Source organism: Gobius niger (genome assembly GCF_951799975.1).
Source record: "Gobius niger genome assembly, chromosome: 10".
Classification (NCBI taxonomy): domain Eukaryota; kingdom Metazoa; phylum Chordata; class Actinopteri; order Gobiiformes; family Gobiidae; genus Gobius; species Gobius niger.
The window spans coordinates 27,418,594-27,440,693 of record NC_136861.1 but is presented as its reverse complement, the minus strand read 5'-3'; the positions used below and the strand labels follow the sequence as shown (position 1 = coordinate 27,440,693).

The window sequence follows — 22,100 nt, the reverse complement described above, 5'->3', positions numbered from 1 at the left end:
CATGTTGGATGGGCCAGCTCATGCGCCTCAACTTGGGGACGCACTTGACTTCTGTCCTTAATCCACTCACCATTGGACTTACCGGGAAATTAAACATTATCCAGTAATAACAGAGCCTCGCGCAGCAGCATACACACATGACGAAAGGCAGTAGCAGTTTTAGACAGGCCGACACTGTATGACACAGAAAACATCTGATAGTTTTATAAACAGCCGTTGTCAAAGCATCATATGCAGACTCGATTTGTTTTATTTAATTATATCTTTTCTTAATTTGACAGGCTTTGCATTTTAAGCCATCATTTAAGAGCTCTACATTTTTTATATCCTATTCAACAAAAAGTCACACTTAACAAACAAAACAGCAACGTAAAACACAATACAGCTAAAGGAATTTGCCCAAAGGCTATATAGCCATGGGACACTGCAATAAAAAATAAATAAATTGTGTGTATAATTAACCTACATTGTATGCAGTTTACTCTCAGCTGCTCTATGGCACATTTACATAATGTTCTGCCCGGCAGTCATGTGGACTGTGTAGTGTGCTGTGCTGCTACCTGGTCCCTGGACAAGGAACAAACATGAACAAAGTCCTATGAATTAGTAGGTGTTGTAGTAGCCGACATGTACAATGTTTGGAATTAGGAGGAGTTAGGAAATGGGAGGAGAGAAGAAAGTAGGCTTACACAATTCAATTACTTCACTATTTGTGAGATTTAAAGCACTATTTGTACACAAATGTGTTACTGGAAAGGCATAGGCTAGCTAGATAATAAGTGCAACTGAAACCAATTCTATCTACTTGTATAAAGTAAAATAGTTAGATTGACAATAGACAAAATGAAAAGTTGGGACAAAAACTGCAGACAATGTTATTTCTTTCTTTCCATTATTGGTTCTTTTCAATATCTGACTGTTGTCGTTTTCACCATCAGTCGACAGAGGGCGTTTGTGACTCAAACATCCTGCCTACAAAAGTCCTTTAGAGAACGACAGATGTTTTCTACTCAGTGAACAAACAGAAAACAGACTGTGAGTATATGTTTGCTGACTTGTCGTTTTGCACGTGTCTGTTTAGTTACTCTAATGTTGTTAAAGTGTCTGTTTAGTGTGGTTTCGTCTTAAAGGGTGTTCTGTCTCTTTAAAATGTGACGCAGTGCTGTTTCTGCGCATGCGCAGTGGAGGAGTGCAACAGCCTCTGTGAAAAACAACAACAATCACTCCAGCGGGGCTCGGCAGAGAGATGGTCCCGTGAAGCACACGTTTAAGGCCCATATCACAGTACTAGTAAATCTCCAGCTGCTACTTCCATCGGAGCTGTATATGTCGATGGTGCCGAGCCCATGAACCTGGCCAGTCAAAGCGGGGAGGCCGGCGGCAGCCAGCTCCTCTTCGCCAACTTTAACCAGGACAACACGTAAGCCAGGGCCGGGGAGAGGGTCTGACTCTGGAGCCACTGGCCTGTGCAGGCAGGCTAGCCATGCTAGCTCCCACTGTGGACATGTGTGAACAGAGCGCTCACCGAATAACAAGGGACAGAGAAAAGGAAATGCTTAAACAGACTCCGTTATTTACCAAGCATCTTCTATTGTGCTACATCATTTAGTTATCCTAAATCTGTATTGTCATTTTAGCTGCTAGCTTAGCTTGTCGCTAATATTTAGCCGTGTGTGCTATTAAACTCGTAGATAAAGGTTAGAAGACGAGCAGATAGGAGTTTTTACAATTTAAATGCCTATTACCTATCTGACCAAAGAACCACGCAACTATGGGCTCAGTACTGTACAAGGTTTTGTAGCATTGCGATGGCTACTCATCTTTTGTAATCTTTGTTATGGCGATTGGGTGGGGGAGTCCTTCTCTTGGCTGCCTCAACCACAAAAGCTTTTCGTGACTATTGTCACGGTTCAATGCTTCAATTAACATATTTTTAATTAACCATTTATCATGTTAATTAGTCTCATCTTGTTGTAATCTGAATGACTGCTTGTGTTGTCTCTAGGTCCTTAGCTGTTGGTACAAAATCTGGCTACAAGTTTTTCTCCTTGTCTTCTGTGGACAAATTGGAGCAGATATATGAATGTAGTAAGTGTTGCTTCTCTTTTACAGACCATACTGGTGTTTAATATGCTTGTTCAACAAGCACTGGCACAGCATCACTAAGTGTATTGCATGCTGACTATAGACATTTATTGCAACATTTGAGTGGTCAATCTTTTTAATTATTAATGCCTCTAACAGGACATTTGTGTGTCTTCCTTATTGTTTTTCCAAGTTGTAACAGAAATTGAAAATGCCAGTGTTGTTTGAATTCCACTGTGTGATTCTTTCAGCGGATACAGAGGATGTTTGTATTGTGGAGCGCTTGTTTTCCAGTAGTCTGGTGGCTATTGTCAGCCTCAAGGCGCCCAGGAAGCTCAAAGTCTGTCACTTTAAGAAGGGAACTGAGATATGCAACTACTCGTATTCCAACACCATTCTGGCAGTCAAACTCAACAGACAGGTCCGTAAGAGAAATGTCACCTATAGAAAAGTAGTAATACTGTATGTTCATGTTGTTGTATTCATTCCCTACAGAGGCTTATAGTTTGTCTGGAAGAGTCACTTTACATCCACAACATCCGAGATATGAAAGTGCTGCACACCATCAGAGAAACTCCCCCCAATCCTTCAGGTGAGCGGAAGCAATAGATTGTGCAATATCGATTACATTTTTGGATGCACTATAGTTTCTTATTCTTAATGTCATATATTTTTAAATCATTTTTGAAATTTCTCTTACAGGACTCTGTGCACTTTCTATCAGCAATGATAACTGTTACTTGGCGTATCCGGGTAGTGCAACGATAGGTGAAGTTCAAGTGTTCGACACAGTCAACCTGGTAAGAGCAAAAAGCAACAAACCACTATGTCTTTCACTTTTGTAATGATCAAAAGTCTGTCACTGTTGTCTATCTTTGTCCTCTCAGCGAGCAGCAAATATGATTCCAGCCCATGACAGTCCATTAGCAGCTTTGGCTTTTGATGCCAGTGGAACAAAACTGGCCACAGCATCAGAAAAGGTATGTTTTTAACAAGTGTACTGTTCTGTGATATAAGTGCGTAACATTGTTTTCCTCTGTCTTTTTGTCAGGGCACAGTAATCCGTGTCTTTTCAATACCCGAAGGACAGAAGCTTTTTGAATTCAGACGAGGAGTCAAAAGGTATACCTTTATGAAGCCATAATTAAGCTATTCTTTTTATTTACTGCAGAATCATATGTGCTAATGGTATCTTGTTGTGCCTCAGGTGTGTGAGCATCTGTTCCTTGGCATTCAGCATGGAAGGCCTGTACTTGTCAGCCTCCAGCAACACAGAGACGGTCCACATTTTCAAATTAGAGACGCAAAAGGAAAAATATGTGTATGTGTTTCCTTTAATCCTCCAGATATCTCTCGTTGTTTGAGAATGTGGATATTCCCCGGTAATAACTTAAGCTTTGTGCAGGCCTACAGAGGAGCCCGCCACATGGGGAGGTTACCTTGGCAAAATGTTGATGGCGTCCACAACCTACCTGCCTTCTCAGGTCACAGAGATGTTCACCCAGGGACGGGCCTTTGCCACTGTGCGCCTGCCATTCTGCGGGCACAAGAACATCTGCGCCTTAGCTGTGTGAGTCTATTCATTCTACTGCAGAAACGTCACCAAGGTGCTAAACATACATGGAAGACAATCGTGTTTTCATTTTACTTGGAGTGGAATATCCTACACTCTTTGATTAATCTGCAATTTGAAATGTGTGTTTTTTGTGTGTTTAGCATGTTGTTTAACTAGTATTTTGTAAAGAGCTTTCCTAATTAAGTTGTGTTATTGTTGGTATGACTAAATGGTGTTAGTTACCCTGCTTTCTTGTTTGAAATCAGGATCCAGAAGATTCCCCGGTTGCTTGTGGCAGCCGCAGATGGTTATTTGTATTTGTACAATCTGGACCCACAAGAGGGGGGCGAGTGTACGCTAATGAAGCAGCACAGGTAATAATCTTCAATCTTCAATGGAAAAGAAGAAGATGTTTTACTTGTGTCTCGCGCCAAACTAAATCCATTTCTGTCACAACCCGATGTCTCCATGTTCTCAGGTTAGATGGCAGTGCTGAGCCGTCTAATGAGATCCTTGAACAGGGGTCACATGATCGCCCACTTGTGGCCCAAACATACAGTGCAGCCGTAACAAAAGGTAATAACCCAAATCTAAAAGCTTCTTGAGTGGAGTTTACAGGCCCACAGGCCAGAGTAATACCTCATTTGAAAGCTAAGGCCTGCAAAACTCGTCTAAGCTTCTTCCTTGTTTGTGGTATCATGTTTATTCGTTTTGTTGCAACAAAAACATGATGGAAACACGACCAAAAACAACAACTTGACAATCAGATTAAAGAGGAAGATTAGATGAGTTTTGTCGGTCTTAGCTTTCAAATGAGACGTTGGCCTACAGTCTGCAAGCTCCAGTTGAGAAGCTTTTAGATTTGGGTAAAGCCGAACTGGAGGAAATGTGCTTGGTTAAGGCATGGGTTAAGGGGTTAGCAGTGCTATAAGAGCTACCCTAAATCTCTGCAGAATGGTGCATTTGTGTTTACATTGCTAAATGCAAAAACAAAGCTAAAGTTTTACACTTTCATTTCCAGTCAAAAAATGTGATTCAACTTATTTCTTGCATTGATCAAAACCTATATGACCACATTCCAATCATAGGGCAGATGTCAGAGTGTTTGAGAAGTGTGCGTTTCAGTGTGTAATGTTTGTCTCTCTCACCTATCACCTAGGTTACTGCGAGGAGCAGGGGGCAGTGGGCGGTGCGGGGCTCGAGGACGACCTTAATGACCTGCGCCTGGAGGAAGAGAACGAGCAGCCGCCGCTCATCCTCGAAACTGACTGAGCGAACGGGACAGCCAGGACCCACCAATCAGAGCGCTCCTCTGGTGCTGCTTCAAACATGTGACACTGGGGGGGGGGGAGGATCCAGGACGGGGTGTTTTTAAACGCATCAAAAGCCTGTCTTACTTTATGTGTGTTTTTTGTCCACGTTCATGTTGACATTTTATTCCTTTTTATTTCCCCCTTTCATACGCTCCCTTGTTTCCCCCGCTGCTTTGCATGTACATGTGCCAACTGCTAACATGCTCCAAAGTGAAAATGCTGTGAGTGCGAGCATGTAAAAAAAAAAAAAAAGAAAACTATTTGATCAAAAATGTAGCTGTGTCCAAAAAAGCAAAACAAATAGAAGACACAAATCCACACAGACACTAGCACTGTGTGAAATATAAGTGATGTGAAAGTGCCTCTTTTCTTCCGCCAGTGTCATGGTTCATTCTGTGAGGGGAAAACTTTGATACGACCCAATAAAAAAAATATCTGTTGTTGGAATCTTAATTAAAAGTGTGTTTAATATTCCTTTTTCCGCTCACTGATAAACTTCTTAAGAGTTCCTAGCGTGTGGGATGTCAGACTCTGCCCTGAGCTTTCGGTGCGAGTGAAGGTGTGGCCTCTTTTGTGTCTGTGCTGGGCATGTACATAAGCAAAACCTCGAGCTTACGACCCTCCATCTGCTTCTGCCCAACCTTTTTGTACCTCATCGAACCCCCCCCTCCCCTCCTTCTCCTCGGACAGGCCCGTTATAGTCATTGGTTTCTATGATTTGCACTCGTCATGTAAAGCCCATTTTGAAACCTACTTAGCCGATCATAACCAACGATGTGTCATGCGTAAGAAAAACCTGCATGGTGACGGTGATGTGGTACTGTGTTCATACGTGGAAGACATTTAAAGTGGCTGCTGACAGAGATGGGCCGGCCCGCTCCTCATCTGCTGTAATTTGTATATTTTCTAGTGTACCATATTACTCAGGAGATGGGTGCTTTTGAGCGAGATCTGGTCAAGGAGGCCGTCGGATTCTTGATAGTCCTGTCAGCGTTGGAAGGATTATCAATGGGAGTATCAGGCATTTGTAATAATTTTGTACAAAATGTGAAATATTCATTCGATCCATAAAATAAATCCAAGTTGATGTATGGGCACCTGGTGTTCATGTTGATTTCGCCGACACTGTGAGAGTGTTACTTTGAGTGCTGCTAATATGGTCGTCACAGTGATAAAGGATGAAAAGGTTTTTATAGTTGCTGCCATCTTTTAGCCTAATAGAATGTACTGTATAACATGTATAGAACTCTCGCCAGCTCTGGTTTAATTTTTTTTTTTTTTTTTTATTGCACTGGGGGCAATTTAAAAAACATTTCAATTATTTTCGAGTGATACTTAATTGTTCTGTCATGTAATAAAAGTCAGCAATGTTTCGCAGTAATTCACATTAATTTAGTGGAATTTCTACATGGATTCTGCTTGTGCTTTCTTTTGTTTTCCTTAAAGCCACACCACATAACATTACACATAAAAATAACTAAAATACACTCATGTATTTCATTACAGATATTTTCATCACAAAAAAAAAAGTGTGTTTGCTGTGATCGCCTCACTTCACTTAAAACCACTTACCCCGCCTTAACTGAACGTATTTTCTCTCGTTTGGCTTTACCCAAATCCAAAAGCGTCTCGACTGCAGAGCAACACTGTAATGCTTCATGTGAAAGCTAAAAAAACTGAAACTTTTTTCCACATTTTGTCGTGTTTTCTTCTCTTAGTATGTTGCCATTTTCACGCGTTTTCGTATATTTTTTTCATTGCTTGCTGTTGTGTTTTTGACACTTCAAGAAGCTTTTAGATTTGGGTAAAGCCTAACTAGAGAAAATGCACTCGGCTCAGGTCTGTAACTTTACTTAGAGCGGGACGTCTCCAGCTCGTCTCCATGGAGATGTTGACTAAAGGAAGCCATATACTGTATGAGATTTAAATAGTTTAGTGTCTCTGTCGAGCTGGTCATTAGGAGCATGTTTTGTATTGACAATAGGATAATCCATAATGTTACGCAGTGTGCCTTTAAACCAGACATATCAAGCTGGCGGCCCGCGGGCCAAAACCGGCCTGCGAGATGATTTAATCCGGCCCTGACTTGTAAAGCACACGTTTCTGAGTATGTAAAAAAAAAAAAGTAAGTCTCTAGCCCATTCCTGTGTGGAGTTTTAAGGAAATAACCAGTATGCTCACTCTAGCCACTAGAAATTGAATAAAAGGAAAGAATTCCACATGTGTCCAGCAGAGGGCACTGACATAATTAGGATATAAACACATTACAGCCACGTGGTAAATGGTGAGTCTGCCCCAGGACAGCTGTGGCTACAATAGCAGTATGGAGTGCATGAATAATGACTACAGTATAATGACCACAGTGTACTTTGAGAAACTTGTGACACAGGCGCAATACAAAGTAAGCAGCTATTATTCATTACAGTCCTGTCAGGCTTTTATTTTAACATCACAGCTCATTATTTTTCATTTATTGGAAGCATGTTTTCTCAATAGTATTTTCATGTTTACACTATATGCGGCCCGAGACCCGCCAAGGAAGCTGGATTTCGGCCCACAACCCAAATGAGTTTGAGACCCCTGCTTTAAACTAAAAGATTAAAACACTCAAAATGACAAAGACTCATCAGATACGCGGCGTGATTTGCTCATTGTTTATTAGGAGAAAACAGATCATTCTACAGCATGAACGACACACACGGGTGGGTTCTCTATCGTTGATGTGAGAACACAGCTCCTCCACACAGCTCGGACGATGCAGGCACTTCAGGGAAGAGGCGGCGACAGACGAACAGGACACATTCAGCTAAGAAGCACAGGGAGAACATACTAGAGTGAAGAGCAGCAGAGCGACATAGTGGGGGAATATTTATAAGGCGAGGGGAGTTAAGACTCTTGGTGATGTCTCTGTTAAGACTTTTTAGAGCATCTTAAGACTTTGTTGAAGAACATGTTCCTGCTCCCTCAGTGATGCTTTCTCTGTCCGGCTGAGTGGGCATGTGTCACTCTGAAGGAAGATAAAAACATACATTCAGCCATAGTTTGTTTTTCTTTAAGGAGCTGCACATCTGTCATCGTACTAACCTGCTGTTGGATGTGATTACGTTGCTGTCTAATCCCCCTGCGCTCCGCTGGCAGGTTTAGTGACCTGCACTATCTCCACTGAGGTGAAGCCCTTTGTTGTAGATGCTCGATTCCTGGTTCGCAGCTTATTGAGAGCCATTTCTGCCATCTCTGCTCTCTCCTCCGCATCGTCCAGGTCATGCACGGTCTTCCTGTATTTAGACAGGCTGCTGTTGGCCTGCTCCTCCTGCCGTGACAGAATGACAGAAAGTGACTTGTGTCACTTGTGTAAAGCCTTTATGTAGGTCAGAAGGTGCTTGTACTCACAGCATCTTCAATCTGTCGTTTGTAGGACTTGAGCTTGTTCTGCAGTTTCTCCACCAGCTCCTGCATGCGCTGGTTGGTCTTGTGGTCCTCCTCTGTCTGGAAGATCAGCTCTTTGAGCCGCCGCTCTCCTTTACGCAGGTTTTTCACTGTTTCACCATGACGCTTCTGTTCCTGGTCCAACGCATTCTCCAACTCCTTTATCTAAAGAAATGAAATCATGATTAACAACACAGCAGGCTTTTAAAACTTTTCATTAGTCTATAACTTCATGCTCTGCTGTCTGACCTGAGTCTCCAGCTTCTGGATAGTCCGTTTGCCTGCCTTCAGAGCCAGCTGCTCGGCCTCCTCTAGTTTCAGAGTGAGGTCTCTCAGGGTCTGCTCCTGGTTCTTCTTCACCTTCTCCAGGTGGGAGCTACGGTCCTGCTCCTGACGAAGCTCCTCACACAGGCGAGTTGCCTACATTCAGACGGAGAGAGGCCGGTAGTAAAAAGCTGTAATTATCATCAAGTATTCAAGTCAGGTCACTCACATCTGTGACAGCCTTTTTGGCTCTCTCATCTGCAGCCCTGAACTCAGAGATGAGCTCTTCGTTTTCTGTGGACAGTTTGTTGAGGTCTGACTCCAGTTTTCTCTTCAGTATGGTCAGACTTTGGTTCTGAAGGAATAAAGATGAAAAGATTAGCTTTCATAAAACACTATGCTCTGCTGCCGCTTGTCACACACCTGCATGCTGATCTCACTGAACCTCTCGGTGGTGTCCACCAGCTCTTGTTCGATCTGTTTGCGAGCCCTCTCAGAGGCCTCCAGTCCTCCTCGCAGCTCCTCCATCTCGGCCAGTATCAGACACAGACGCCGCTCCTGCAGACTGTACTTCTCCCTCAGCTCGTCGTGGTGACGGGCATCTTCATCCATCTGCACCTGCAGGTCCTGCATTCACACACACACAGCTCAGTGTCCCAATACCACTCTGAGCAGTAGCGTACTATAGTCTTACATCTCAAATAATCAGTGTAGTACAGTTTAATCAATAATCTTACTTTGATCTGCTGCTGCAGCTTCTTGAGAGTTTTGACCAGTTCTGCATTGTTCCTGTTGGCATGTTCTAACTGAATCTCCATTTCATTCAAGTCTGTCTCCATCTTCTTCTTCATCCTCAGAGCCTCGGCGCGACCTTTGGCCTCTGCCTCCAGGCTGGCATGGAGCGACTCAATAGCTCGAGCATGGTTCTTTCTAAACACAAGTTTGAGTCATGTCTCAATAGATACTTCCTTTTTTGCTCACACATGTCCTGTCCCACTGTAGTGTGTGCTGACCTGGTAACCTCAAACTCCTCCTCTTTCTCATGGATCCTCCGGTCGATGTCCGCTTTGACCTGAGCCAGCTCCAGCTGCACACGCACCAGTTTACCCTCCTCGACCTTGAAACAGTAACATAGTGACATTCATTTATCTGTGGGGGGATTTTCATTTGTGTTGTGCTTTCACAAAGCACTTCACATGAGGCCATTTGTGAGATATTTTGAGCCTTTACCTCCAGACAAGCCTCTGCCTCCTCTAGAGCCATCTGCAGCTCCTCCCTCTCCACCTCCAGTTTCTTCTTGGCTTTTTGCAGCTCGTGGACACTTCTGCCTCCTTCTCCGAGCTGGTCGACCAACTCCTTAATCTCCTCTGTTTATAAATCACAGCTTAAATGTAATCAATATAGAGCAATGCGGTTATCCTATCCTTATCCTAGACAGTGAGTACCTGAGAGGGATTTGTTCTCCTTGCGAATGGTTTCCATCTGATCCAGGCTCTCCTCATAGGCCGTCTTGAGTTTGTAGAGCTCAGTCATGTACGAGCGGCTCTCCTTCTGACTAGTCTCCAGCTCCAGCTGCAGCTCCTCATTCTTCTGGTGCCACTCAGCAGCCATTTTGTCAAAGGAGCGCTGTTTCTTATCCAGAGCAGCTGCTGCCGCATTCGACTGTTGAAACAATGATTTTACATTAGCATTTATTCTATTTTTGTAAAGGGTATTTGTCTTCTTCTGTGTGTGTACCTTCTCCAAGTCTATGGTGAGGTCCTCCACTTCACCTTGAAGTCTCTGCTTCACCTTTTCCAGACTGGCGGCTCTGGCTTGAGCTGATTCCGCCGCCTCTTCAGCCTCCTGGAGACGCACTGCAAGTTTACGCCTAAATGTGTAGAAAAGAGGATTTTAGTCATTTTTGTTTGATACAAGTTATTTTTGTGAGAAACTTTGTAGATAATCTTCCGTTGTGAGATGCATTTACAATAAACTCATAGATCCCAATGAGATTTAGTATTCCATATATATTACAAAGCATTAATATCAGGATCATTACTTGGTTTCCTCCAGCTCCTCAGTGCGGTGAATGGCATCTGTCTCATATTTGGTCCTCCAGGAGGTGACGTCAGCGTTGAGTTTGGACACCAGGCGCTGCAGCTCTCCTCTGGCCTCAGACTCTTCCTCCAGCTGCTCTTGGAGCAGGGAGAGGTCATGGCGGGCGTTGGCCAGGCCCACCACTGCTGTGTTACGAGCCTACACAGGGCCACACAGGCAAGAGAGGTTTAGGGGAAACTTCAAGATAATACCAGATATATATAGTGGATATAGCGCTATGGATGTACCTTGCTCTCCTCGTCCAGCTGCCTCTTCAGCTCATCGACCTGTAAAGTGAGCGTGGCCTTGAGCCGGGTCACCTGGGTCAGTTTACTCTGAGCGTCCTCTAACTCTCTGCTCAGATCATTGTTTTCAGCTGCAGGATACAAACACAGGGATGAATAGAAACCAGCATCAGAAAAACTGCTGCTGTTTTGTTATTAATGAGAATTTCATATTAACTACATTTGAAATAAACACAACAAAAACACTTTCCAATTGTAGCTCAATTCAAATAAATATTTACCAGTCAGGTGGATTTTGGCCGTGTTGAGTTCTGTCTGACTGCGCTCCAGCTCAGCCAGTCGAGCGTTGGCCTCTGCCAGGTTGTCCTCCAGCTTATGGCCATGAGCATCAGAGTTCACCTGAAACATAAGGACCAATATTCTAAATAATGTCATCTCTGTGTCGTGTTTGTTTATCCCACAATGATCAGTGAACACCTTCCGTACCTTTGCCTTGTGCGTGGCCTCCAGTGTGGCGTTGAGGTCTTCGATCTCAGCCTTCATGCTTAACTTGTCCTTCTCCAGCTTGACCTTGAGGCGGGTGAGGTTCTCCAGCTGCTCTCCCAGCTCGGCCATGGCATCCGAGTGCTTCTTCCTCAGACCTGCGGCCGTGGCCTCAGACTGCAGCGAGCCCTCCTCCAGCTCCCGCCTCAACTTCAGCAGCTCGGCCTCACGCTTCCTGTTCTGTTCGATCTAACGGGAAGACAGGTTGCACTTGCGTAACACTGTAACGTTACAAAGAGCCTTCAGCCTATTAAGAGGTCAGTTTATGGTTCATATTTCCGTAATTAGAGGTTGTAGCACTATTAACATGTCCTATCACGTAATATGTCACATTTTAGGACTAATCTCTCCAGAATATTCTGTATGGATATACAGTATATTTCAAAAACAGTGAATTGCCCGTAGAGTTATAGAGACCCCTGCCCTCTGTCTGATAGCGTGATATCAAAACTCACCTGAGCAACGGTGGCGCCGCCCGCCTCCTCCAACCTGTCACTTAGATCCTCCAGATCGCGTGACAAGTCGGCCCTCTGCTTCTCCACCTACCACAAAGTCAAACTTCATAAATTACACTGTCCTGTTACAGTGTGTGGACGAAAACTAAATGTTGATCAAGTTAGTACCTTGGCTCTCATAGCCCGTTCAGCCTCCAGCTCCTCCTCCAGCTCCTCAATGCGCGCCTGGTTTATGACACAACACACACAAACATGTAAAGACGGTTTGTTTTGGTGCTGTGGTGATTTTTATCGTTTCAAAATGGTCCGAACCTGATGCTCTTTGAGTTTGCGGCCGAGCATTGTGCTGAGAGCTTGTTCGTCCTCCAACTTTGCGTTCATATTGTTGATCTCAAAGTCTCTCCTGTTAGAAAGTACGTGTATAATAATAATAATACTAATAAGTGAATCATGACCTAAACATCTGCAACACTTTACTTCTTGATGACATCCTCCAAATCCAGTTTGGCATTTTCCATGTCGTTTAAATTCTCAATGGTGATCTTCAGATCACCCTCTGTCTTTCTTCTGGCTTTCTCCACCTCTGCTCTGATCCTCTTCTCCTGCTCCCAGCTGTCCTCCAGCTACAAGCATGACAACACACGGACATTATTTACAATGTCCACATAAACGCGACTCTATAATGCAGGTGTGATGTAACATGCCTCATTCACTTGGGTGTTGAGCTTGCTGTTGGTTTTGGTCAAATGGTTGACTTTGTCTTCCTCTGTTTGGAGATCATCTAGAGTTTTCTGCAAAATAGAGTAAAAGATGCAGTGTTCTGAAGGGCACATACACATGTAACTCAAGGGAACAGTGAACCATTTGTAAATGACCTGTTGCAGTTCCTCTAGTGCTCTCTTCTCCTTGTGCAGCTTGGCGATAGTATCATCCCGCTGGTCGAGTTCACCAGTCAGAGACCGCACTTTGAAGTCCAAACTCTAATAAACGTAAACAAACCTGATTCAAAATGAGTTTAAGATGAAATGTCATGTGTTGTGTTTTCTACCTGTTTTTCCTTCTCACTCTTGGCAAGTGTGGACTCCAGAGACTCTAGGTCTCTCTTAAGTTCAGTCATCTCCCCTTCGAGCTGCCTCCTCTGGCTGTGCAGCACCGCGGAGTTCCCCTCCTCTTCCTCCAGGCGCTCGCGTAGGTCCTGAGTGCACAGTTACAGCTTTACGATCGCCTGCCTTTGCCACACAGTGATTAATAAGCAGCTTCTGTAATGCATTCACTTCTTTTCCAGGTGTGCTTATGCTTTAAATAAATGTGTAACATGAAGTAAAAATGAAGTATTTACTTGGGCTGATTCCTCCAGCTGGACCTTGTGGTGCATCAGCTGAGTACAGCGCTCTTCAGCATCACCCAGCATGTCCTGCTCCTGTAGATGATTTAGGAGGAGGATATTTTATTTGTACTTGTATTAAGTTATTCAAAATTATTTGCCAGCTGAGTACTGTTAACACTGCACTTACAGCAGCCAGTGTCAGGGTGAGGTCGCTCTTCTCCTGGGACAGAGTCACCACCTTCTCATCCAGATCTTTGATCTTGGTCTCCAGCTCCTTCACCTTCTCCACGGCAACTCTCAGCTCCTCCTCTTTGGCTTTAAAGGTCTCCTCCTGCCGGGCGACCATCAGCAGAGGCTTCACCTGCACATATAGTCACAACAGGAACCGTGTTCAAGATGAAGAGCTCAAAAGGAAATGATATCTGTTTGAGTCACTATCCTAATTCATCAAAATATCTAAAATATATACAACCTATAGAAAATGGAATCCATGTATTCATCCAAATTGTTGATTAGGAGTCAGAGAACATAATGATTAACAACCATACATATTGATTACATGGTATACAACAGCAAAATAATTTACTGAGCGTACCTTAGTGTAAAGCTTCCACCAGCCCCAGAAGCGCAACTGCAGGAACTTCCTCACGTTTCGCTGGATGGCCATCAGCCCAATTCTACATCACACATGAATAAATCCCTTTAATAAAGACACAAACTCTACAAAGACATGTGAATGTTGTCACACTGACCGACGGTCCAGCATCTTCCTAAACTCAATCCTCATGAAAGATCCTCGAAGACGAGCCTGGAACAGCGTGATGACTTTGGTGAGACGCTCGTCGCGCATGTCCTCCAGCTTAGCCAGGACGCCGGCGCGGAAAAACACCTGAGCGCGTGGAGAACAACATTAGCAAAAGAAGGATGAGTGAAATAATCTCAGCTATAAGATCTGTCACCTTGGTATGACCTATGCGGTACTCCATAGTGTCGAGGTCGAGCGAGCTCAGAATGAGTTCAGAGGCTTTCTTGTTGTCAACAAATCCCTTTGGCACCACGTTGGGGTTGAGGATGTAGTACCTGAGAGGAAACAATCTCAACTCAAAAGAAGTACCACCACCAGCTTTACATACGCCATGAAAGACCAACATCAGTTTGACTATTAGGCTACACATGTAATACAGAATGATCATCATACCTCTGTTTGAACTCTGGGTACTGCATTCTGTTGGGGAATCCCTTCCTACAGATGCGGATGCCCTCCAGGACACCGTTACAGGCCAGCTGGTGCAGGATCAGACGATTGTCAGTCACACCTTGGACACAATAAACAGACTTTGCAATAGCAGTATTTGCAAATAATTGGAAAATATTTCTGTAATTTCTCCAGCCGCTGTGTAACGTAACCCACAGCATCAAAACATATCATATACTTGGAGTAATAATAAGTGACATCTTGAATGACAATAATAGACTCGCACAGGCCTATTTAAAAGTGAACTGAGGGAAAACATACATATATATCCTACAAGGTGAAATGAATTAAAAAAGGAATGAAGCCCTGATCCCTTGATAAATAATAAATGACGGATCAATAATACAGACATAATGGCTATTCTCGGACTCGTTATGTCAGCATAAACGCAGACTGATTTGAGATCCCATTGCACAGGAAGTGTTAAAGGTGAGACACTGGTGAATGGAGATACGTATAAATTTAGAGCTTTAAATTTGAAACGTTTGCTGTAGATTAGAAAAAAATAAATATGAAGAAAAATAGGTATTAGTTACAAAGATTTTTCAGAGGGAATTTTGAATATCTTGTTTCGTTTTTGAATAAGCTTTTTATAAGTGAAAAAGTCTGCAAATCTTAAAGGGACTATTACTAGTTTAAGAATGTTAAATTATGTATTTTCCTCCCCCTACATGTGCCAGCCATGTCCTAAGGTGTAGAATGAGCCCAGACCTATTCACCACAGCTGCTTCCAAAATCCTGCACTGTCACTCAAAACTTTAGTCCGAATTGCCGTCATGCATGAGCTGTAGAAGGTGCAGCTACATGTATGGCCTGAGGTGGCAGTAGTGAGCATAAAGGTAAAAATCACTTTTTTTCAGTTTTCAGGTTTTGGTCCAAACTGGTCTCTGAACATATAACCTTTCACCTGGAAACAAACAATATACCTAATCATCACAATAACATGTTTAATCAGTGTACTGATTTGATGTTTCTCCATAGATTTACTGTATATCGGAACTATAACTTTCCAGCCTTGGACTGAACAATATTTTGAAGATTTTTTTCAGAGGATTTAAGTTTTTAATTTCGAAAAACAAGGAGATTCTTATTTTTACAGATTTTTCCATAAATAAACAGCTTTTTTTTTTAACTAAACAAGATATCCAAAATCCCCTCTCAAAAAGTATTTGTAATATGTCAACAAAATAAAACCATAAATTTGAATCTGGCTCAATCTGTTATTCAGATTTCGCCACCAGAAAGATAGGAAAGTTTTGGCAATTTTAGGCATAACACACCTAATTTTTATATGAAAACATAAAATGAACATGCAGCATATTTTTCGTCATATTTATGCCAGCAACCTACAGCAAAAGTTTCAAATTGATATCTTTAAATTTAAAAAGTTTCCCTATTCCCGCCTTCAAATGTCACTTTGAATATTTTAATTACAGCGTCATCTCGGTCGCCTTTCACGTGGTGGTTACCGAGCCTGTCACGTGTCATGTTTGGGAATGATTTGCAGTGTTTTCCAGAAAAACGTAACTCGACAAAAGTTACATCATAAAATAATCATTGTAAAGGGTGAGTTTGGTCTTGTTTTCTTGTAAGATGTTTTGGGAGAAAACAAGCTCAACATCTTAACATTAAAAAATCTATCCTCTGCCGCCTAAAGTCTGATTTGAGCAAAGCAGATTTAATGACATCTTTGTTTCGTTTCCCCACTGACCGGACTGCTTGAACTCATTTGGCACAATGCAGCGGACGAAGTGGGGGGCGGTGCTTCGCAGGGTGCTCATCAGCTTGTTCAACTGCTCCTGCGGCACAGACACACAGACACACAGTGAAACAGAGACACAGACACACAGACACACAGACACAGACACAGAGACACACAGACACCGAGACACCGAGACACACAGACACAGAGACACACAGAGACACAGAACCACAGAGACACAAAGACACAGACACACAGACACAGACACAGAGACACACAGACACAGACACACAGACACACAGACACACAGACACACAGACACAGAGACACACAGAGACACAAAGACACAGAAACACAGAGACACAGAGACACAGAGACACACAGACACAGACACAGACACACAGACACACAGACACACAGACACACAGAGACACAAAGACACAGAAACACAGAGACACAGAGACACAGAGACACACAGACACAGACACAGACACAGACACACAGACACACAGACACAGACACACAGACACAGACACAGACACAGACACAGACACAGACACAGACACAGACACAGACACAGACACAGACACACAAAGACACAGAGACAGAGACACAGACACACAGAGACACACAGACACAGACACACACAGACACAGACACACAGACACAGACACAGACACAGACACAGACACAAAGACACAGAGACAGACACAGACACAGACACAAAGACACAGAGACAGAGACACAGACACACAGAGACACACAGACACAGACACACACAGACACAGACACACAGACACAGACACAGACACAGACACAGACACAAAGACACAGAGACAGAGACACAGACACACAGAGACACACAGACACAGACAGACACAGACACAGAGACACAAAGACACAGAAACACAGAGACACAGAGACACAAAGACACAGACACAGACACAGACACAGACACAGACACAGACACAGACACAGACACAGACACAGAAACACAGAGACACAAAGACACAGAGACACAGAGACACACAGACACACAGACACAGAAACACAGAGACACAAAGACACACAGACACAGAGACACACAGCAGCGGTGAGAGGGAGGTCTGTGGGCTAATGCAGAGGTGCGATGTTGACTGTCTTGTTTGCACAGGTGTGTTTGCTCTAGAGTTACCCTGTAGAAGTTGGACACAGTCTGGAAGGAGGAGCCTTTCTTCTGCTTCTTGGTCCCGGCCGAGGCCTCCTCCTCTTTGAAGAGCAGAGCCAGCAGAGGCATGGACGACTTCTGGAAGAGTCCCACCACCGTCTCGTTCAGGGGGTCTTTGTTCTTCTCTAACCAGCCCGTGATGTTGTAGCCCACCTGGGACAAGCGTCAGGCGCCACAGAAATAAGACAGTCAACCATCTAAGTGATAAATGTGGAGGAAGGCCATTGAAAGTAGTAGTAGAGATTTTTAAATATGGTCGACTGGACTGGGTTGCTTCATACTCTATTAACTCTATAAACCCAGACCAGTCTATGTAAATGTGCATGTGAAACTCTATACTATGATGGACAATCACTTTTTACTGAGATTTTTAGAGCAGCTGCTTCTCAACTTACAAACAATAGAAACAGTATTTTAACCGAGTGCATTTTCTCCATTTCAGCTCTACCTAAATCTACTGGGATAGCTTATATAGGCCACTGTATACAAAACTGATCTGAGGGGATCTTTTCCCTCGAGCTGTTGCTGTGTTGTCGTCACTTTTTTCACATTCTCACCTCATTTTTGTCCCTTTTTTGTTGAGTTTTAGCTCTTTTTTTTGTTGCACTTTCCTCACTTTTTTGTATTCTTTGTTGCGTTCTAGTCACATGTTTATTGCTTTTTTTGCTGCTTTTTTGCGGCTTTGTTAGTGGCTTTTGTGTCTGTTTTTTTGTTGCATTTTCATTGGGGGTTTTTCTCACATTTGTGTTTTTTTTTTTAATTTTCTAGGTTTTTTTTCCAATCTTTTTCTGCACTTGCACCACATCTTTTGTAATATTTGCTACGTTCATGTCACATTTTTTTCCACTTTTTGTGGCTTTATTTTCTCACTTTTTGACACTTTTTTGTTGCATTTACATTCTTGTTTTCTTTTAATTTTGTCGCTATTTTGGCTTTTTGTGAAAATGTGCTCTGTTCAGGAGGGGGTTAAGTGACCGGGCCTTACACTTGCACGCTGCATATGAGCCACAAACTGAGCTCTGTCGAATAACTGCTTTGTGTTTGTATAAAACGGCACAACCAAGACTCACTGTGCCAGCGTAGTGCACCAGTTCAAAATGGGCCTCAGTTCCTTTCTTGCCCCCTTTGGGCTTGAGGAAGTTGGCCGATTTTCCCAGGTGGTTGTCGTGCAGAGCTGCTTTGAAGGTCGCGTCTGTCGCCTTGGGAAACACACACTGCTCTTCGAGGATGGAGAATATCCCCATGTGCTAAAGACACAAGACAAATGTATGAATGACACCAAAGGAACCATTAGAGCTGTGCTTTTGTGTGCTACCTTCTCCAGCAGGTCAATGCAGGCCTGTAGGTCCAAGCCAAAGTCAATGAAGACCCAGTCGATGCCCTCTTTCTTGTACTCCTCTTGCTCCAGCACGAACATGTGGTGGTTGAAGAACTGCTGCAGCTTCTCATTGGTGAAGTTAATGCAGAGCTGTTCGAAGCTATTTAACTGTGAGATGAAAAACATGTGAGCTTGATAATTGAAAACATAAGAGAAAAGATGTCATGTCTTACGTCAAATATCTCAAATCCCGCTATATCCAGCACTCCTATGAAATACTGCCTCTGCATCTTGGTGTCCAGGGTTTTGTTGATGCGGGTCACCATCCACTTGAACATTCTGTCGTAGATGGCTTTTGCGAGGGCTCCAATGGAGTAGACGCATTGGTCCTGGTTCTGACCTGGTAGTTTATGTTCAATAATGTATTAAATATAATGTAATATTTCACTAAAGAAGGTGAGCAACTATTTTGACAAACCTTTGGTCACAAACTCATTCCCAACTTTGACTCTGGGTCGTGTAATGCCTTTTTGCAGCTCCCCAGAGTTAATGGCCATGAGGTGGGCAACTTTGTCAGCCACTAGATTGAAAGAACAGTGCAGTTATTTTAACACATCTTTTAGTAAATGCACCAAAAAGGAATACGGTGTGTTGTAGCAAGCTGAAACAGACTTGAGATGTGCACAGTAAGATCACGGTCGACTGATCTTGAAAAGAACAAAAGAAAAGCAAGAGATAGCAGTTTTTACCCTCGGTGGAGTCCACGTCCGCCTGCTCCTCTCTGGCTTTCTGTTTGAACTTCATGTTGCCGAAGTGCATTATGCCTCCGGTCAGCTTGTACACGCTCATCTTCTCATCGTGAGTGAAGCCCAGCACATCAAAGGCTTCCTTTAGACATGAGAAAGACAAGAGCTGTACAGTGCTGATATGAATCATCAATATGATTGTAACTTATCTGTAGAACAAGCGTTGTCTCACATCAGTGAGGAGCAGTTCCTCTCCATCGTCCATGTTGTCCACCACAGTCACCCCCTGACAAACCCACACATACTGCTTTGGATCTGGGCTCAGCAGCAGAGCCTCTGCATTCACAGGAATGAGGAAAATGTTCATAGAAGTGTGCACACAAACATGTGCAAACCAAATAAATACATGAGCAATGTTTTATCCACCTATGAGTTCTGGCTTCCTTCCTGATAGAAGCTGGTAGAAGATGTGGTATCCTCTCTCTGCCGCCTGCTGAGATATCACTCTGGATTTCTCCAGGAGATCTGTTCAAAGACACATTTTGATTGGACACAAGTTCTTACTTGTTTCAAGTCACCATTAAAATGTAACACCTCTCAGATTCAGTGGATATGAGTAAGTACTCACAGGTCTCGATGTCGGCACCAGCCAGCTTAGCTGTTGGGCCAAAGTGAATACGAATGAATTTTCCCTGCAACATAAAGTTAATGTGTTATTTATATGTTGCATGTTAAACTTATGGACATGTCATTGAACATGTTTGTAGCTTACAAAACGTGAGGAGTTGTTGTTCCTGATGGTCTTGGCGTTACCAAATGCCTCAAGCACTGGATTAGCCTGAATGATCTGGTCCTCCAGAGAGCCCTAATAAAAACAAGCATTTGTGTCATAAATAATCAGAAATCCTGAAGACAATTAACCAGGTATGTTGCTGAGTCTAAAAACATGTGCCTTGGAATCAGAAGCTTTGCTCCCAGACGCTCCAACATTAGCGAAATACTGGATGACCTTCTTAGTGTTCTCAGTCTTGCCTGCACCAGATTCTCCACTAATGAGACAAAAGCAACAATGTAAAGGGTGCAGCGTGGTGCTGCAGTGTTTTGGAGCCATTTGGACACATAGGAGTACTTACGTGATCAGCATGGACTGGTTTTCATGCTCTGTAATAAGAGGACATAAGGAGGGCAGTGTGAGAGGGATGGGAGTAATTCCTGCTGATTTCCCGTTGAGCAGATCAGAGCCGTGGATTTGCTCTGTCCTGTGCTTAGCACGGCTCCTGTCAGCAGTCTCCACCACACAGACAGCTGCCCGCTCTCCCCTGACTCCCCATAATGGCTTCAAAGTATTTTCTACTCCCTGAACAAATCATCACACGGCACGCTGATTACAAACCTAAGCAACTGCCCTGCTCCCTCGATCCCCATACAACAGTGAAACGGCTGTCTAACATCTCCTCTCCAGGGGGCCCTCAAACGCACCACACACCGCCCTGTCTACGTATTTCGCAAGCACTTCCCCAACATCACCTATTTCTGCATCTAATTTCGCTGCTGCTCTTAAAACACCCTTCTCTGAGTGGCTTCAAAGGACCAGACTTGTTTGTTGAACAATTGTTTGGAGTAACCCCACTGTTCATTTCGATTTAAAAAGAGAAAAATATCTGGGGGATATATTACACAGACGGTACTAAGACCACATTTACTAGACGCTGGCCTACTCACCCAGCAGCATGTCATGGTAGGCGTTATCAGAGATGGAGAAGAGGTGAGGAGGAACTTCATTGCGTTTCTTCCCTTTGTACAACTGGGCCACTTTCGCTCCGTAGATGGGCAGCCATTTGTACGGGTTGATGGTCACGCAGAATAGGCCTGAATAGGTCTGCATTAGAGAGAAAGGAGGACATAATGGACTCCTTAGGCTCCTGTGAGTGGTTAAATAAAGGCCCGTTCCCATTTGTAATCTTTCAGCTGTGATGGAATATGACTTTTTTTTTTTTACGGAGTCATTTGTCTTTGACTATGATTTTCTATGTTTAACTTTTCAGACAGAGTGAGTCAGATTAAATAATAGTTTTTGTCCTGATATATCTTCATGGTTGATGCTCTATATGACTAAATGTGGGTTATACTTTTCTAGCTTGGATATGCTTTAACATATGCTTTGTAACTTCCACAAATTACACTATATATACAATACAGATTTTTCTTTATTTTGATAGATAGACTGTATTCCTCAAACTCTTCCCCACACAAAACGCTGAATTCAAAAATACATCATGTAGCTAAATGAGATTGACCAAAGATGTAATCACGCTTGTTTTCAAATTTGATTATTCACGCATAGCCTCTTTATATTTAGTACCATGACTAGCCGCACTTACATAGATCCTCATGCTGACGTAGCGGCTGCGCAGGTTTTCCATGACGCTGGCCTCGTTGAGGAAAGTGAGGTTGGCCATGTCACTGGCCTGGTAGAATTTAGGAGGGTTCATCTGGTGGACGTCTTCCTTCTTCATAACCACAGTCTATGCAAAGGAATGAACAATGTTATATTAGACAAGGCCCTATCTGCGCTAAAGT

General features: G+C 43.3%; 2 protein-coding genes across 2 annotated transcripts; one reads left to right on the top strand and one right to left on the bottom strand.

Annotated features, from left to right (window-relative positions):
- The first annotated feature begins 1,180 nt into the window (after positions 1 to 1,180).
- Positions 1,181 to 6,320, top strand: wipi2 (WD repeat domain, phosphoinositide interacting 2). The gene is made up of 12 exons (XM_079564170.1): positions 1,181 to 1,420; positions 2,006 to 2,088; positions 2,337 to 2,506; positions 2,581 to 2,677; positions 2,788 to 2,885; positions 2,973 to 3,065; positions 3,137 to 3,207; positions 3,293 to 3,406; positions 3,491 to 3,655; positions 3,907 to 4,014; positions 4,119 to 4,216; positions 4,800 to 6,320. Exons 1-12 carry the CDS (start codon positions 1,347 to 1,349, stop codon positions 4,910 to 4,912), a joined length of 1,284 nt encoding a protein of 427 aa, XP_079420296.1. The 5' UTR covers positions 1,181 to 1,346; the 3' UTR covers positions 4,913 to 6,320.
- Positions 6,321 to 7,578: 1,258 nt separating this feature from the next.
- On the bottom strand, positions 7,579 to 21,371 carry LOC306968497 (myosin-16-like). The gene is made up of 42 exons (XM_079563878.1): positions 21,243 to 21,371; positions 20,654 to 20,681; positions 20,467 to 20,569; positions 20,293 to 20,385; positions 20,149 to 20,212; positions 19,947 to 20,045; positions 19,753 to 19,856; positions 19,524 to 19,662; positions 19,253 to 19,354; positions 19,008 to 19,174; positions 18,772 to 18,942; positions 18,527 to 18,703; positions 17,424 to 17,609; positions 16,259 to 16,346; positions 14,491 to 14,608; positions 14,252 to 14,372; positions 14,045 to 14,181; positions 13,888 to 13,969; positions 13,480 to 13,653; positions 13,305 to 13,385; positions 13,014 to 13,160; positions 12,841 to 12,945; positions 12,670 to 12,756; positions 12,443 to 12,588; positions 12,278 to 12,368; positions 12,134 to 12,190; positions 11,966 to 12,052; positions 11,454 to 11,699; positions 11,249 to 11,366; positions 10,971 to 11,098; positions 10,685 to 10,881; positions 10,381 to 10,513; positions 10,089 to 10,305; positions 9,874 to 10,010; positions 9,657 to 9,760; positions 9,381 to 9,573; positions 9,067 to 9,270; positions 8,873 to 8,998; positions 8,629 to 8,799; positions 8,344 to 8,544; positions 8,038 to 8,263; positions 7,579 to 7,960 (listed from the first exon to the last, which is right to left on the bottom strand). The coding sequence occupies exons 1-41, from the start codon at positions 21,250 to 21,252 to the stop codon at positions 8,066 to 8,068; spliced, it is 5,337 nt and encodes a 1,778-aa protein (XP_079420004.1). The 5' UTR covers positions 21,253 to 21,371; the 3' UTR covers positions 7,579 to 7,960; positions 8,038 to 8,065.
- Between the last annotated feature and the right edge of the window lie 729 nt (positions 21,372 to 22,100).